At 43.6% G+C, this 17,549-nt stretch overlaps 1 protein-coding gene across 6 annotated transcripts; it reads right to left on the reverse strand.

The window, feature by feature from the left end:
* Positions 1-214: 214 nt before the first annotated feature.
* Positions 215-13,264, reverse strand: kctd1 (potassium channel tetramerization domain containing 1). Of its 6 annotated transcripts, none has more exons than XM_034614040.1 (6): positions 8,388-9,711; positions 8,060-8,348; positions 7,114-7,292; positions 6,003-6,147; positions 3,978-4,283; positions 215-1,448 (listed from the first exon to the last, which is right to left on the reverse strand). In XM_034614040.1, the coding sequence occupies exons 2-6, from the start codon at positions 8,300-8,302 to the stop codon at positions 1,287-1,289; spliced, it is 1,035 nt and encodes a 344-aa protein (XP_034469931.1). In that variant the 5' UTR covers positions 8,303-8,348; positions 8,388-9,711; the 3' UTR covers positions 215-1,286. The 6 variants fall into 6 exon arrangements, with proteins under 6 accessions (XP_034469931.1, XP_034469928.1, XP_034469929.1 ...); XM_034614037.1 differs by having other exon boundaries at positions 7,114-7,295; positions 8,388-9,033; XM_034614038.1 differs by having other exon boundaries at positions 7,114-7,295; positions 8,385-9,033.
* Positions 13,265-17,549: the final 4,285 nt, after the last annotated feature.

Consider the following 17,549-nt stretch of genomic DNA (forward strand, 5'->3'; position numbering starts at 1 on the left):
GGTGGAGAGCTAAAACCCTACATAATGTAAAAGAGTTTGCTTCTTGTTTGCCACTGAACACATTCAGGATGCTCGAAAGAAACTTCAGATGGTAGCATGGATGCAGAAAATTCCAGTTTAACGAATGCTATCTAACCAAATGTAGCACAGGGCAAAGACGGAAAATGTGAGCGCAGTCCCTACAGCGATGTGAAAACAGCGAACAGACACCATGACAACTGAGATTGAGATTTATTTCACTTTTTTTTTTTTTTTTTTGCTACATTCCTCTTTACTCAAATCTAGGGAGCGTAGGTGGGTCAGTCATCTTAGAAATACTTTATATCCAACTTCATATCAATATGTGCTACAAGTAAAAGTGATCTTGGAGTGGGTAGTACAATGAGCTTTTAATCTGTTCAGTCATGTCTGAGGCAACAAATTTGCTTTAAAAAGATTCAATGTAAAAAACACAAACACGTATACGATGAAAGAGTTTACAGGTCATCACTCAGAGGAATATTATGATCCAATTAAATATTTCCCAAGGGGTTAGCCGCCCTTACTCCCCGATGAGGCAAATGGTGTGACATAATAATGTGCTAAATTATTTTCTTTACTGCGTAATAATGGTCTCTGATGCTAAATTTTGACGATACTAATATCAACTATATGTTTTATGGCAAAATCCAATATAATAACTTCCATTAAGTAAAAAAATCACTTCATTTGTATCACAATATTCAACATCATGTAAATTGTGAAAAAAGATGTTTTTGTTTAAAACTGTTTATGACAACTGAGACATTCTGTACTGTAAGCAACACAATAATGACCTTTTTACAGCGAGGGATAAAAACACACTCCCAAACAGCCGATTTGCCAGTGAGGAAACAAAACCAAGTCACTGGTGACAAGCTATGCAACATACTACATAAGTGATAAAAGCCTTTTGTTTTAATTTATATGGGTATAATAGAAATCATATTCAACCTAATGTAGGTTCCAAGTTTTAAAACAAACTTTTTGGGGGGATCCAGGGAATATAAATCCTTTTTAAAATTGGTTTATGGGGGCTAGACAATCACATATGTCCTTGCAATCTCAAACTTATCAAATGTCTTGTATCTTCTTCTGGCAAAAAAAAAAAAAAAATCCTTTTTTTAAATTCTCTAGATGGTTCTCAGTTTAAGAAAACAAAAACATCAACAAGGAAACGAAGAAAAACAGAGTCCACAGAGGTCTGCAGCGTCGAGCGTTTGGCTGCCACAGAAAAGTCTAGCACCCCCTACTTCTTGGGTGGAATTCTAGTCCAGCTGCTCCTGCTTTATCCTGTTTGAATTGGGTCCTCGCTGACCTGTCCTCCTCAGTTCCCTCCTCAGGACGTACTCGCTGAATTGGGACGAGTCCACGCCTCCGCCGCAGGAGCCGACGATCTCGAAGCCACGCTGCTGGAGACGCTCGAGGACCTAAACAAGGTGGGAAGAAGACGTCAGTGGAAGATAGAGATATAGAAGGGAAAAAGCACGATGGATGATTTTAAATCGTTTATCTTTGATGGTCAGTGTCAACGCTATCACTTGTGGACGTCTACAAGTCGACATAAACTGTCCTTTAGTTGATTACTGCAGAACTGGAAAGCATGGAACAACCTGGATCTCCTTCACGTATATGCTGCTGCGTTAGTGTGAAGTGTAGCACTGGAAACAGCTCTAGGAGAAAGCGGCCGCGACATACGGCCTGTGAGGGGAATTTGGACGAGACTTCCACAAAACCAAGAGCCTCTTATATCATTGTTTTCTGGTGTATATGTGTGTGTTTGTCTCTCTTTCTCTTTCCCTCACTCCCTCTGTGTGTGTGTGTGTGTGTGTGTGTGTGTGTGTGTGTGTGTGTGTGTGTGTGTCTAGCTGTTCCTGATCTTGCAGCCTCGCAGACATCTACAGACGTGTCCAGGGGGGCTGTAGGATCACATTCCATCGAAGAGGCCCCAGGGAGCAGTGCGGCTTTCTCTCTGCCACTTGGCTCAGTGTGGGCTGCTCAGCAAAAAGCCCCTCTCCCCATTTCTCCCCCAGCCCCCAGGCCCAAGCCTCCGCCAAAACTACAAAGGTCCCCCTACTGCTGCCAGCTCTCTATGCACCCCTTCCTTCTCTCAAAAACCCCCGCCCTGCCTCCATTAGCCGCAGATACAGCATCCACCGCCGGCGTGCTTTAATAACCAAACAGGATTATGGGCCCTGCCTGGGGACAACCTGCCAGGGAGCATGCTCACTCTCTTGCTCGCTCTCCACGACTCTAACACTTCACAGACGGGTTTGTTTGTGTGTTTTTGGGGAAGACGATGGAGATTTGATTTCCTCAGACGGAGACACAGTCCAGATCATTGTGAATTCCTTTTAAATATGCCCCTCCGCAATCATTTATTGATGCTGATCAGAGGATTTCACTATCAATGAATCAGTGGAATATCAATATATAATTAGAGAAATACAATATTGCCAAACACACACTGAATATAAAGAAGTTGACAGTAAAAAAACTTTCTTTTTACAGACCTGTAGGTTTACAAGTATGGTTTGGCCTGGAACCTTTTCGCCTTTAAATCCGCTCTATATTGAATAAATTCAACGCTGGACTTAAGTCCTTCAAAGAAAGTAATTTAAAGACATATCTCTGAAAAATTAAAGGTTTCAAGTTATTGTTTTGCTCCCCCGGAAATGACCTACCGAGAGAAACTTTAAAAGTTTTAATCAAGACGACAACATAGGATGTGAGCTCATATAGCAAGACTAATTGTTGGTATTCCTGTACTTATGAGTCTGGAGCAACTTTCTCTGTAAGAATTCTTACTAAAAATGTCTTCAACTGATTTGCTTCTCAGATGTTGCTTAAAATCCACGCTTGTTAATTCGCTTGATTTTAATAATGTAAATTGAGCATTGATCCAACGGCCCCCTCAGACACTCGGGGGCATCACCTCCTCTTGCTGTAAGAAAGTTTCCCCCCCTTTTTGCACATTCATGTGACTCTGCAATAGGGTTTAACAATTATTCTAAATATTATCAAAATCGCAATATCGTCCAGTTCGGTGTCCAAATTGCAGGAGCTGAAATTCTTTGGATTAAGGTAAAATGTGTCTCGGCATTATTAATTAGGTGTAACGGTGCTACAGCGATGCCACCACCTGCAAATCATATCATACACGCCTGTATAGTACGCACCTCAGCAAAAATCCTATCATGATCGTTTCTTTATTTTTCACATGAAAATTAAATTAAGGAATTCCTTATCTCGCAATAAGATGATTGCAGTATAATTGTTTTTCAAAGTCTTTCTCTCCACCTTGATTTAAGATGTTCGACATTCCTTCATTTAATAGGATGAAGTCTACAATAAACCTCTTTACAGTCCGTTTTAGCCGGTTGGCACCAATGCTCACTTAACACTGACAGTTTCAAACACTCAAAATGATTCGTCAATTTATCGTAACAATTTTTTTCTACTCAAACACAGAAGGCAACTGTGGAAGATGGATCGCTTTCTGGACTTGGCAACTGGATACAGAAGAAGCAGAAGAAGAAACCACTGATGCGGACTATTCACCAGCTGCAGAGCCAGAGTCAAAATCATTATTCCAGTCAGATCACAGAGAAGTAAAGATGGTGGTGGACTTGTGTAATGATGGTTTGCTAAACTGAGGCTTTGATGAACTCATCAAAGAGCTTATTTTTCTGCGAGGCTGTTCTTGTGATTCGATAAGATATAAAAAGATACGATTTTGCAATCAGACATCTGTAAAATTTGAAAAGTCTACAGTATAACAGCAGATGAAAAGGACCTGAATGAACAGATCATCACTTCAGTCGACTCCTTGGGCGTGCGGTTGAATAGAAAAATGTAGAAAAGCACTTTATCTCTACTACTTTACTACTTTATCTAACCTTTGACTTATTATACTTATTAATGACCCTCTACCCACAGCAGCCCACAGTCCCTTTTACCTGCACAGAGTTGAGGTGGCAGTACCCATTGAGTGGGAAGCGGATGACGTGCGTGGAGTCATGGTTCCAGCCGGCATTGACAGAGTTGCACATGACGTCACCGATCTCCGGGAACACGTCTTCGATCAGGGCCTTGTCGCCGCTGAGCGTGATCCTCTCGCCCAGGTCGGGCGCAACGCGAACCACCAAGCACTCGCAGGGGCGCGACACCAGTCTCAGCTCCTGGTCCTGACGCCAGCGCTCCAGCTCGGCGAGCATGGGCTGCAGCTGGAAGTACCGCGCCTCCTCGTACAGCAGACTGTAGTCCTGGAGGAGACGAGACAAATAGTTGGTTTGAATTTGTAAAAACAAGGAAAATTTAACATCTTGCTTAATATTGTGGTTCTGTTTATATTAATTTTGACCATTTACAACAGTTTCTTTAACACATAATATTTCTTGGTTTGGGGCTGCATCGAGGCTGAGATGTAATTTCCTGCCAACTCTACTCTCTCTTGTCCAGTGGCAGATCTGGGATTTTTTTAAAATCAGGGGCCATAAAGGGGCCACAGTGGTGCACATTAAAGTCATTGTAGCTCTATAGCTTTGAGCGAAGCCACACATTACTGAATATATTTTGGAAATTGTTCCATGTATGAGCACATTGTGTACTTCAAAAAAGCTTAGAAAGTAAAAATTCTTAACAAACTGAAATATTTATTGTTAGCATTGTTGATAAGTGACAAAAAAAAAAAAAAAGACTACTTAAAGGACAGGGGGACTTCAGGGGCCAATCAAGCTTCAGTTGGGGCCGGTTCCCCCTTGGCCCTGCCCCTGGTTCCGCCCCTGCTCTTGTCTACTAAGTCTAATAAGTCCAAAATTCCAAAATTTCTAATAATAGTAAACTGGGATCTTTATAAATGCTGAAAATATTATGCTTATTAAAACACAAAAGGCTGTATCAATTAATAGATCATCAATATGCCATAAGTAATATCTACAATGATTTTGTTGGCGGAAACGCTCCTTTAAATTTTCCTGCAGTAACATTTTTCGTGCGAATATATATTGTTAAACGATACATCCCCTGGGTATTTGTCCAAGCTTCTAACTAAATGCAGCTTGAAGTACATCTCGCTATACCACAGGACAAAATAACCTAAAAAACTGAATAACTGAGTAGATTTAAGGTTGTGACTTCCTTACTAATGTGCATCCAAACAAAAAAAAAGGCTCAACAGAGGAGTTTGAAACCGCTGTTCTACATGAACGAGCAATAAACCCTAGCCAAGACACCATTCAGCAAAAATTACAAAAAATCCTGAGCAGAGGAGATGTAGTGCGACATGTAACACAGGGTTGCGTGGGGTAGAGGAGGAGATCCTTTACCCGCAGCACTGCAGGGCCTAAAATCGCACATTCAAATTTTCTCATGCTCCTCTCAAGATCTACCCAATGTGAACGTGGCCTGAGCCTGAACTTGAGCCTGTCTTTTGTCTTTGCTTATTTTAGCTGACATACTTTCCACTGATTGAGTCACACTGTGGGCAGTCCATCAGATAATGTGGTTATTTGTTTTCTCCCAGGGCAAGCTAAGTAATTACTGACTAAATGTAAGAGTACAAAAAATAAGGAATCCTAATGTGTCACATACAGTGAGCCTCACCCTGGATGGACAATTGGCACAATGGCATAGTGCGATGGAGAGATGTAGCACATGCAACGTGGCCATGGGTGCCGCAGCGTTTATCTGCTCGTCTTAGTTCAAGCTTGTTACTCTCCTTACATATCTCAAAGAATCTCTGGCTGCTAATAGCTGGAGGGGGGCCGAGCCGCATCCCGTGATGAGAAAATGCATCACGATTGAGCTTTGTTTGGAGGAGCCCTCGCATTTTCTCTCCAGCCTGGGAACTGTTTTCAGCGATTCGAGGAGGGCCAGTGACCGAGGGCGCTCCACTGCCTTAGCATTCATTGTGTGTGCCAAGTTGCAGGAGTGCTGACTGGCTGATGGGAATTTACAGTTTTCTAGGATGGACAAGCACTCACTTTGAAGTCTTCTGGGATGAGGAGCTTGGACGTCCTGAGGAAGTTGAGGATGTAGCGGAACATGTGTCCATCCCTGTCAATGAAGTAGTGCTGCTTCAGGCTGTCCAGGACTATAGGCTCTGTGCCATCAAAGAGGCGACCAATTCTACCCACAGAGACGGGAGGGGGGTGTCAGGTTAGGCAGAAAGGGAGGGAAGGAGGGAAGGAGGGAAGGAGGGAAGGAGGGAGGGACAAAATATCATAATTAATAAAAAAAGGTCATAACATTGTTCATGGCATTATTTAAAATACAATCTCCACTCTGGAGCTTGTGTGTTTCCTGAACCTTGTGTATTGAGAGAGAAGGAATGGAGAAAAGGGAGAAGGTCAAAAATGTTACTGTGAAGGAAGAGCGTTTGCAAAGGCGTGTGACGCACTCAGTTTTCTCACGCTCTGAAATATTGTTCACACCTTTGCACAGACATGCACGGATTACCAAGCTCGATACAAGAATCAACCGGAAAGGAGGAAGAATAGGAATTAAAAAAAAAAAAAAAAAAACACAGGCAGAAGGAAAGAAAAGGAAGGAGAAAGAAAGATGATTAAGAGCAGAGGTGGTCTGAGGAGGTCAGGACCAGCTGGTAGTGGGTCGCCCTAGGCTGGGTGCCAGTCACCCTCGGGCCTGAGCTCGGAGCGACAGTGTGGCCTCCCAGCCTCCAGATGGCCCCATGCCCTTTGGCCCTTTTACTGCTGCTGTGACATCTGTCAGAATAACCAATTTGCTTTTGTCTGAGCACTGCACTTGAAGCCCCTGCAAATTGTTTACCGCTCTAAATAACTGTGGGCTTCGCTTGACAAGGAGACATTTTGCGATACAGCCTGATCAATCCTACAGCGACTGATAAAGAATATCTGTCGAGATTATACTGGAGAAAAACCTGCAAATGCAACCATGAGATAGTTGGTTGATTTGTCTTGACATTTGACTGTTAAATGTACTAGACTCCCTATAAAACACAGAATCTATAACAGTTTCATTCATAATTTGAAAAAGAAAAGCACGATACTAGACACAAACAAAGAAACACAAACTTTATTCCCACTACACACAAGCATGGAAGATGAGACTCACCGGGATTCTGGGAATTTGGTTAAGGTGGCCAGACTGCTGGTGTACATGTGTCCGCCCACATCGATGTGCACAGGGGCATTGGACTTGGTGAGCTGTGCAGCTGTGGGGATGCCCTGGTTACTCAAGGGAGACACTGGTGACCGTGTGATCATGGGCCTGGACATACTGCAGCGATTATCCTGTTTCAGACAACAAGAGGGAGAAAACACTGTGACACGTGTAGATTTTATTAATGGAGGATGCACTGAAATGTTGCAAATCAGAGATAAACAGCCGCTGGAGTTTATTGTAAGGATTTGGAGTGTTTCGATTCAAAATACTTTTTCCATGTGACCTACTCCACAGTCGGAGGAGGAGAATTTTTCCTCCAAGTTATGGAGCAGCCTGACCTTGACCTGAATGTTGCCACCCCTGTGGGCCATAACCCCCCAGAACCAATTTAATTTGGATCATCAATCTTGGAAATGAGCAATAATGACTCTTTGATTCGAAGACTGTAATAGGATTTGGAGACACAGCCTCCTGTTAACCTACAAACACCATTAGCAGACAATCTCTGTTGAGCTCTCTCACGAGAAAATGACTTCAGCCCCCACAACCCAAACAAAAGTTTCACACCTTGAGTGAGAGAAATGGGAGAAAATACTGATGGACATCTCATTTTGCAGAGGGTTACAAACATGTGCTGGAGCAGGTCTCAAACGCAGCAGACGGACTGTGCGTAATATTGAAATAACGTGCGCAATCTTCATATAAGGACATCAGGAAGACGATCTACTGAATTCACACGCAACCCACAGTGTCTTCACTCCCCTCCTCCGGCTGAAGTGACAGGCAGACCCCACTTTTTCATTTATTTCTGCTTTTTCTCCCCCCCCCCACCCTCCCCCCTCCATCTCTCCCAGTCTCCCACCTCCCAGACTAAATCGGACTTTTACGCGTTTACCTGCGCCGGCATCATTGAGGTCGGAGATGGAGTCACCGAGCGGTCATTCTGCTTGAGAGACGCGGCGGGCACCGGCTCTCCTCGGACGGCGAACATCAGTGCGGTCTCCCTGTGCTCAGCCGCCGCCGATCGGATCGGGAGCCGTTTGAGGGACGCGTGCACGGACTCATCCGCAGAACTGATTGGACGCGGCCGCTTCCTCGCTTTCTGATGCGTTAAGTCCATGATATCCGTTTGGTCCATTTGCGCGCAGACTTTGGGGTGAACAGATATGACGCGGTCGGCTTCTGCTTCTGCTTCTTCTTCTTCTTCTTCTTCTTCTTCTTCTTCTTCTTCTTTTTCTCTTTTTCTTCTCCTCTCTTCTACCGCCGAACACACACCTGCCAAATGTGTGGAGAGAGGGATGGATGCGTATGTAGGGAGCACCGCGGGGGGAGAGAGCGCGCAGAGCCGTGGCTGTCACGCGGAGCGGCGTCTTCGCAATGGCTGGGAGAAGTCAAAGCCCCCGACAACATTAGCATTGTAGCGCCCGCGGCTCTTTCGGGGCTGTCGCTGTTTCAGTGGCAGGTATGTGTGGCGCATTTTCGGGTTAAACCAAACGCAGCCTCTACCAGTGTGTGTGTGTGTGTGTGTGATCATCTGGCTGTGATACAGTCGGGTCAGCGCGCACATCTGGACCGTCCACATCTGGCCTTTGCCCCTTTTTGGATCAGTGCAGTTTAATCCCGCAGCTCAAACCCTCCTTCACCACAACAAAACCCAGAGATCCAAACCCCAAACCGTGGCTAACCCGCTCAAGCACCTGGACAAAAATGCCCCTTGTGCCCCCTCATCCACAAAACATACACATCATTCATAAGTCACCAGACATGATCTCTCCAATCACACAAAAGCCCCCTGTGATAGTGTTTTCACTCACTCTGATGCACTTTCAACGAGAAGCCCAAAAAACACTCTTTTCATCATTTACACAGAATATTAATAACCAAAGCGCACAAAGAAACATCACATCTGAAGCACCCGATCACATGCGTCCGAAAACATCTGCCCCTCAGAGGAGACAGAGGGATCAGTCTCTCCTTGGCTCCACAAACGTTAAGTTACCGTAATAACTGATGACCACATCAGCAGAGCAAACCCACCACGCTAATGACATCCTGGAGTACAACACCAGACCACAACATGTCCTGTTGCTGTCAGAAAATACTGCCACAGCACTCTGCCGGGCTGTTTTCATAGAAAATGCAGGGAATCCACAATTTTTAATAACATTCAGATTAAAATTAATTAGTTCAACCACTGGCCTTAAAACATCCACATTCCTGCTTCTCATTGGCAGTGTGAGTTTCACACCTAGATACCCAATTAGCAATTAAGCTTGCCTTTGAGTGTAGGCCTCCAATGCGGTGTGTGATCCTGGTCTGATTTGCATGCCGCTTGTGCACGCGCTGATAAGCACAGGCAGCAGCCATACATAGTTTTAAAATTCAACTCCAGAATCCCTCGCAGAAGGCAAAGGGGCCTGCAGGGCAAAAGAGAGAGAAATCACATGGCTGCTCTTCAAAAGGGGACCTGTGTAAGGCAGCCGGCAAAGTGCGTGGGATCACACTCAGAATGCAGGTAATTTGTTCCCTGACTAATTTGTGGAGATGGTGGTGTGTGTGTGTGTGAGCGAGAGAGAGAGAGTGTGTGTGTGTGTGTGTGTGCCTGTGGAGAGTAAGTTCTGAAAACAGCTTGGTGGAATTGGATTTCCTCAAAGCCTTGTCATCGCAAAGGTGGATTGAGTGTAAAATCTGTCAGGCATTATGGAAAATTGCAGGGGAGAGAGAGAAGAGCGAGTGAAAGAGAGCGGGTGGCTGGTCGAGTGGGTGGCTGGTTGGGTGTGAGGTGGTGTGGGGTAGCGGGGCTTTTTGGGGAAACGTGCTCTTGCATCACGAAATCTTTCCCGAGCTGGTGGACGTGAAGAAAACACCCGTTATGGGCCTTTCCTCTGACCAACGTCCACACATCACATCCCTGGCCTTTACACTGCTTCCTCAAGGACAGTTCAAAGGTCACTGCATCACAGGGTCCATCAGTGAGTGAGTGTGATGCAGGACTCGTGTATCTGTGATCCTATGAACACTGCAGATCCTTTTTTTCCCTTCGTTTTCCTACCTGTTGCCGTTTTTGCATTTGGCACAGAGCTATAAGAATGTCTCATGTGACCAGCCAGAATATATTCATTCAGGGCATTTGCACAACCTCAATCTAAATCAGACACACTGCGGATATACTTGGGTTCTTCCAGTTCCCCCTGTTGTGTTCCGCCACTGGGCTCTCAGTTACATGCCTCTACAAAAATCATACTTTTCCTCCTGTATATTTTAAGAAACACACACCATACTTCCTGTTTGATGTCTGGTATAACACAGGCTACTACCCAGTAAGTAACTATCCGTCTTTCATTGAGATAATCAAAATGGGTTGAGTTCGGCCTATATACAACCAAACTACGGCTATCAAATTTTTTCCGTCCCACAATGCAGCTCTTCAGTGTTTCGACATATCGCACAAGACACAATTAGCATTTCAGATCGGAGCATTAACATTCAGTTTGAGGCAGGCAGACTGGTATTTACATAATCTGGATGGGTTGTCTCTGCTTTGGTGCCCACGGCCATTTGTTTCAAATGTCCACACACAGACAACTACAGACTGCGGGTTAACTTCAGTCACTGTCGACTGGACAGGGGGAAAAACCGAAACCGGTCGGGAGGCTGTCATAACAAATAGGCCTGAGTGTAAACTGTAGGCTGGTGGTCTGGTCAGGTGTCTGTAACTTTACTTAAATGGACTTTAGTCAATATCTAATCTTTGTGAATATAATAATTTAAACTTCCAAAAGACTCTGAATATCATATTTTCTCTTCTCACACCGTCATTAAGTCCTGAATTTTGGCAGTGACCGCATTTTGTTTAAGTTCAGACATAGATGCATTTTATGAATGCACTTATAGTTTGGTGAGTAGAGTGATGTGTGTTGTAACACACCAGTGACTCACAAGTCCCAGCTTAAAGCCAGCTGTTTCTAACAAAGCATGTTCCTCTGTAAGTGCTGGATGAAAAATGCAGAAATGAGTTGGGGGGTAAAAAAAACAGTGAAAAGGATGAAGAGGTTGCTCTGAAGAAAGGTTGCCGATAGAATATATGGTGACCATCCTCCTTGAAGGGAAAATATAATATCTGGATAAATCTGTGGCTGTGGAACAGAGTGATCCAATCTTTTCTTTATTGGCGAATCAACAATGTGATTGGACTTCCAAACAAACTCTAGCTTATCATACTCCAGTATTTATCAATCTCATCATTATTCCCTGAGTTTTATCCCAAGTTGGTCTTCTCCTTGTAGAGATACTGTAGCGGTGACCTCACAGATAAGGAAGTGTGATCAGAGTCCTGATGCTGCAGGGCGGTTGGAGACGGTGGTGCACGTTCACTGGCACAGGCTGAGCCGTCCCAGGGCACAGGAGTGGCCATCAAATAGGAAACGCTATATGAAACATAATAACGGCAGTTTGTCTCCGACGAGCTTCAATTTAGTGAAGCACCTCTAATTTGGAGCTGATGGTGCAGCGCTGATGTAATGTGGACTAACTGATGTGCCTTATTAATATTTGTCTCCTGCACCAGATCAGTCTGTTTGCTAAATGTAATTTTAATGGGAAACAGATGTCCAGATGCTGTATGTACAGTAAAGCAGTGTGGCTTTGCTGCTACAGCGCCATCAAGTGTTGGGTCCCGACAACAACACCCCAAATCTCAGTCTCACTGTTTTCATGCGCCCTGTGAAAGTGGTGGAACCTACTCCGCGTTTCATTACAAGTGAAACTCAAAAAGATTTTATTTCGTAATGTTTAATTTTAACATATGTAATTTAAAGGCGGATCCAGTGCAGTACAATACAGTGAGAGACCAAATCAAATGCAAGTAAGCAAATACTCAAATCTAGCTTTACTTAGGATGTTGTATACATTTTCAAAGTCAAACTTATACGGAGAAGTGTGTGTTTATTGGCGCAACACATTGTCCCGTATGAGAAATAGGTCCAGACTGTTACTAAGTAAACTACATGTATATTTGCCGATTCGCATCCGGACCCAGGAGGTGATTACGCACGACGCGGCCGGAGAGCCAAGAGAAGAGAGAAGAGAGGGGAACGAGAGGACGAACATTTAGCTGCTATTTCCTCTTCGTTTACACAAATACACAATTCCTCTCAACACAGGCACGGCCTTGTATTAAAGGATGATTCTCAGATTCTGCATTGACGTGCGCAAAAAAAGCTACATCGTGTCGTACGGAATAAGAAAAAAAAAAACGCCCGCGGCGAAATTACTCCACAATGGCGTCTTTCATTATAAGATCTGGGGCAGCCAGGAAGCAGAAGTGTTTCACGACAAACCCCGACTTCAGAAAGCGATCGAGGCGACGACAAAACGCAGGTTTGAGTAAGTTAGGAGCAAGTTAAACAGCCGCACGAAGACGGCGACGGTGTTTCGGAGGCGAAATGCGCCAGGAGCGAATTCACACGGTGGATAAGTGGAGCGTTTTCCCCCCCGACAAGATCGCAGCGTAATCTGCTGTTCGTTTAGCCGAATGTACCACAGCCTCGTTTGTTGTACACACACGCATACATTAGTATCAGTAACTAAGGAACAATAGCCAGGAAGTGGTTAAATATTTTTTAAGAACTGTACCGCTCGAATCGCTTTGGCACATGCGTAAAAGCGGCTGCGCCTCTGTGTCCCAGTCCATCCAGCCTCGGAAATAATAGCAAAGCAAATAAATGTCCGCTTACCTGATACATTGAGAGGCATAAAAGTGTCTTTTTATGCACCTTTTTCCTTCCGATTTGGCCACGATCTGCCTCTCTTCCTACACCAGTGAGAAATGCAATAGCTTGGCTAAGGTAGACAGAACAAAATACAGAGAATACTTGCTCCAGGGCTCCGAAACCCCTCAAGGCAAAGATCAGGATACAATTAGCTCATGTCTCTGCCCCAGTCTAAACCCATTTTCAGAATAGAAAAAACTGCGAGCAAACAGATCACAGCAGCAGCGGCTGTGCCTCAGTCTTTGTTGAGTTTATGTTTTTTTATAAAATCAAATAAAGAAATCTTTTTTTTTTCTGCATTTACAACACCCTCACTCCTCCTGCCTCCAACTTGCCTATTGCCTCCCTCTCGCAGAGAAGCTGATTTTAATCGTTATGATTAGTTTTGATGTAACGTTCCCTCGGGCCATTTCTACAAATGGATGGAGTGTTTCTTTCCCAGGGAGGAAAAGCAGCAGATGATGATAATTATATAGATTGTTGGTGCAGCTTTTTTGATCACCCCCCCCCCCCCCCCCCCTCTCTCTCCTGCCTCTCAAACCTCATCCAGTCTCCTTTACTCACACACTCCACTTGCATTAGACAACTTGTTGATTAACCAGGAATCAACTTTTTCCTTCCTCTAAAATTAATGGAATGTGCCTCATGAAATTCTCACTGTGTACTTTCTCCTTTGTGATCTCCTCAGTCTCTTTCCTCCCTTTGGACCACCTCCAAATGACGTGGCTGTATAAATAAGCACTTCAGCTCGCCTTGCCCCAATCAAGTCTGAATCAGTGCCCGAGGCTGATGTGCGAGCTCATTTCAAATGTTCAACCATGCATGATTTCAGGAAGATTGAGGCACTTCTGAGGCTTTTAGAATTACTTAGGGGGGCAGGGGGGCTGCAGACAGTGAAGGAATCACTTGTTTAAAGTGAAATGCGTAATCATTCTGAGTCAGGACTGTGATTTTGTGCTCATGTGGACACAGGATTGACAGTTATTTCTTCACATTCTCAACAGTTATCCCCTCACCATGTACAAGTAATAGAATACAGCTAAAATACTTTGCTCCTGCGCCCCCTACTGTTGAGAGCGTCAACTTTCCTAAAGAAAAAAAAAGAAGCAGCCTTGAAAGCAAACCAGTTTATCCTTGTTGCAGTAATGTGACCTACCATCAAAAAACACAGGGAAAAAACAGAGAAAACATATTGAAACAAATATTTACATGTAAGCTGAGTATTTATGCGTTTGTGTTTGGAGTTCAAGCAACAGGGGGATAAAGAATATGCCGCACCGAGGGACCAGTGACCGAAGAATGCAAGCATACAAACAAAAGCATTCGCGAGTTCTCTCCTTCGAGAGTTCCCTTATTCACACAGGCTCTTTTGTGTAGATGGAATTGCTCTTGAGGAAAAGGCAAGCTATCCTTTCATTGTCCGATCCAGGATTCATTAAACGTTCCAGTTTTTGACCAGCATAATAATAACAATGGTAATAATAAACTTTATTTATATAGCAGTTATCTAAACAAAGTGCTCTACAAAACACATGGGGATAAAAACAACACAGAACAAAACAACGTCTGTTAAAACCAGTTGACAAATCATACGTTGAAAGTCTTTGCTATAAAACATGTTTTCAGCAAAGTATCTGTTAAGATTCTCAGTCACGGTATCTTCAGGTTATGTTGAATGTTTCACCCAACACAAGCAAATACAGTTTCCTGTACTTTCAACAGCATGTTTAAAATACTGAAGAGAGAGAATCCCTAGGTTTGGGGGGAATATGGATTCAGTGTTCTCTGTTCACCATAGTTACCATAGTGTCACATTATTGCACAAAAAGTGCGTATGAGTGAGTCTCGAAGGTTTCAAGAAACACAAGTAAGCACACTTGCACAACTCCTGAAGTTTTAAGCAATAATTTAAAAACAGTTAAAAGATTTGGCAAGTCGAATCTCCTCAGGCGAGGAATTCCAGAGCCTCGGGCCCTGACGGCAAAAACCCAGTCACCCTTAGTTTCCTGCCTTGACTTAAGAACTACTAAAGAGTTTGTTGGAAGAATTTAGATTAAAGCTTGGAGCATAGGGAGTTAGAAGCTCTGTAATATAACTGGGGCCGGACCGTGCTGAGCTTTAAAAGTTATTGGCAGAATTTTAAAAATCAATCCTAAATTTAGCAGCCGATGACGGGAGGGGAGGATTGGAGAGATATGGACTCATACATGTTAAAAGTGCATCGCAGTAGTTGAAGTGTGTGACTCAGGGAAATGACAGAGCGGATTTGATCTTGGCTTTATTTCTGAGGTGAAACAAGATTTAATAATGTTCTTGACATGGGCTTTAAAAAGGATTCCGACTGTGGATTTTATTTTGCTCACCATTGGAGCAACATATTCCAAACAAACAGGGGGATGAACATAGAGTTATTTGCCCCAGAGGCTACTGATTGTCACAAAACACCCAAAGCCCAAACTACGCAGGACAAACACACTCGTGCACATGTTTCTGTCCCATCAATCTGAACTAAAACTTTAGTGAACAAAGAGAACACTTCAGGCCATATCCATATTTTACCCATTCCTACAGGGGTCGTCTCACTTCACTTTTTAAAACATGCATCAGACGCTATTTGAATCTGAACAGCGGAGATCTTTTTAAATGCATGTGCGGCGCTCGAAGCCAAAAAGACATTGTCCTAATGCTGCTGTATTTTACTTGGAAACTGCAGCAGCAGCAGCAGCAGACGAACACTGGCGGGCTGCGGCACATTTCGGTGGACAAATTATCCAGATTGGTTGCAGATGTGTGTATATGCCCCAAATCGTAGCTGCCCGACCTGAATGACATCATAGGGTTATAAATGCATTCACAGGAGACGGGAGAAAGGAGGCCTGGAAAACTTGTTTGACTAGCTGGGATGTTATGAGTCTGACTGTAGTAAAAAGAACAAGAAGTACTGTTCAGGTGGGTTATCAATCCTTTCTGCCACAACTTCAGCACAGAAAGAATGATTGAAAACACACTTCTTCTCATGTGAGGGCTCTGGTGGCTCATGTTAGCAAACTTCAAACAGGTAGTGGATTAATCGACAGCGCCAAGGTTAGTTTTTAATTGTTTTCACCCCTGTTCATATGTCGGTTGGGCTGTGTGTGTGTTTTGTTTGTTTTTCGTTAATTACTTGGTGCCATAATGTTTGGTGACAAACACAAAGACACAGCACAACACAACAGGGGGAACTAGACTTAATAGTATCAACAACAACAATTACGGAGTAAAGAAAATGTATGCAAGTTTGTTTGTTTGTTTGTAAACACGATTATGCAAAATCTTCCTGATGGATTTCCCCGAAACTTGGTGGAAGGATGTGGTAGGAGTTAAGAAAGAACCCATTAAATTCTGATGTGGATCCAATAATTTGTTTTTTACTGGCGTTGTATTTGTGAGACAGCGCGCCTTTCAACATTTTCCATGATTTGTCGGAGAATAATTCATGGGTCCTGATGGAAAAAATCTGGCATATTTATGGATCTGATTTCTATGTAGTGTGTGAAATTTGGTGCAGCTTGATTGGATTTAATGGGACTGTTAGGCCATGAGGTCTGTACTGAATGTTATGATATTTCTACACTTGATTGAAGCATTTGCCTTTATCGGGTGGAGTTTTGTGCCTAAAGTTGTCTGCTGCTCTTCAAAAATATATATTTTTTCGATTGCAGTTTAATTTTAAGAGATGAAATACATTTTCTGTTATTATCAATTCAGCAAAAACACGGAAATAAACCTTGTCAACAAGTATAAGTCCCACTGAATGACACTGGGGTACCAAGGCCCTGCGAGTCAGTATGGACAGAGAGGGATGTTGTTTTAGCCTCAGACCATATTAATAACCGCTATGCAGGCCACACCCCTCTAATGGCCTGTGGTTATGTAAGGGAGTGGGATGGAAGCCGCTCCAGAGCCTGACTCAATCTGCCCTGCAGGGCTGCACCGTTTTAGCCAGAACTGCTCATCAAATATTGTCTTTGGCACAATGAGATTTTAGCTTTGTCTCCACTGCTACATTTTATTCATACCGTCAGGCGTAGCGCTGGAAGGTTTAATATTAACAATGGTAATTATATGACACATTAGCTCTTTGCAACAACAAGCTTGTGCACCATAGCTCTGCCGTTCATGTCATTTATGGAAAGTTTGCATCCTGGAAGTTTATGCCCTGCTTTAAAAAGAGCAAATGTGGCATGTTTGTGGTTATGAGAACAGTTTCAGCTTGCTTTTTGAAAATATCAAGACATTATATTGACAAGTCACTTTTTCTGTTACCCAGAAAAGATGAGGGTCCCTGTTATATGGAATCATTTGCAGCCCCACTCGCTGGTTCCCCTTTCAGCCCCAAACTTACCCGTCCCACCCACAGTGGACAGAGGAGTGACACTACAGTGAGGGGGAAGAGAGACAAGAGGAGGGGGCTGCTTGGGTAATGCTGTGAGGCTCTAATAAAATGTAATCCTATTATATGGTTCCCACTAGAGGGCAACAATAATAAAGGTTTCCCTAATAACACGAGCAGACCAAAACAGCTCCTCCGGTCAAGTCCCACACTTGCACATATATCCTCTCATTAACCCAATT

Source organism: Hippoglossus hippoglossus, chromosome 17 (genome assembly GCF_009819705.1).
Source record: "Hippoglossus hippoglossus isolate fHipHip1 chromosome 17, fHipHip1.pri, whole genome shotgun sequence".
NCBI classification, from domain to species: domain Eukaryota; kingdom Metazoa; phylum Chordata; class Actinopteri; order Pleuronectiformes; family Pleuronectidae; genus Hippoglossus; species Hippoglossus hippoglossus.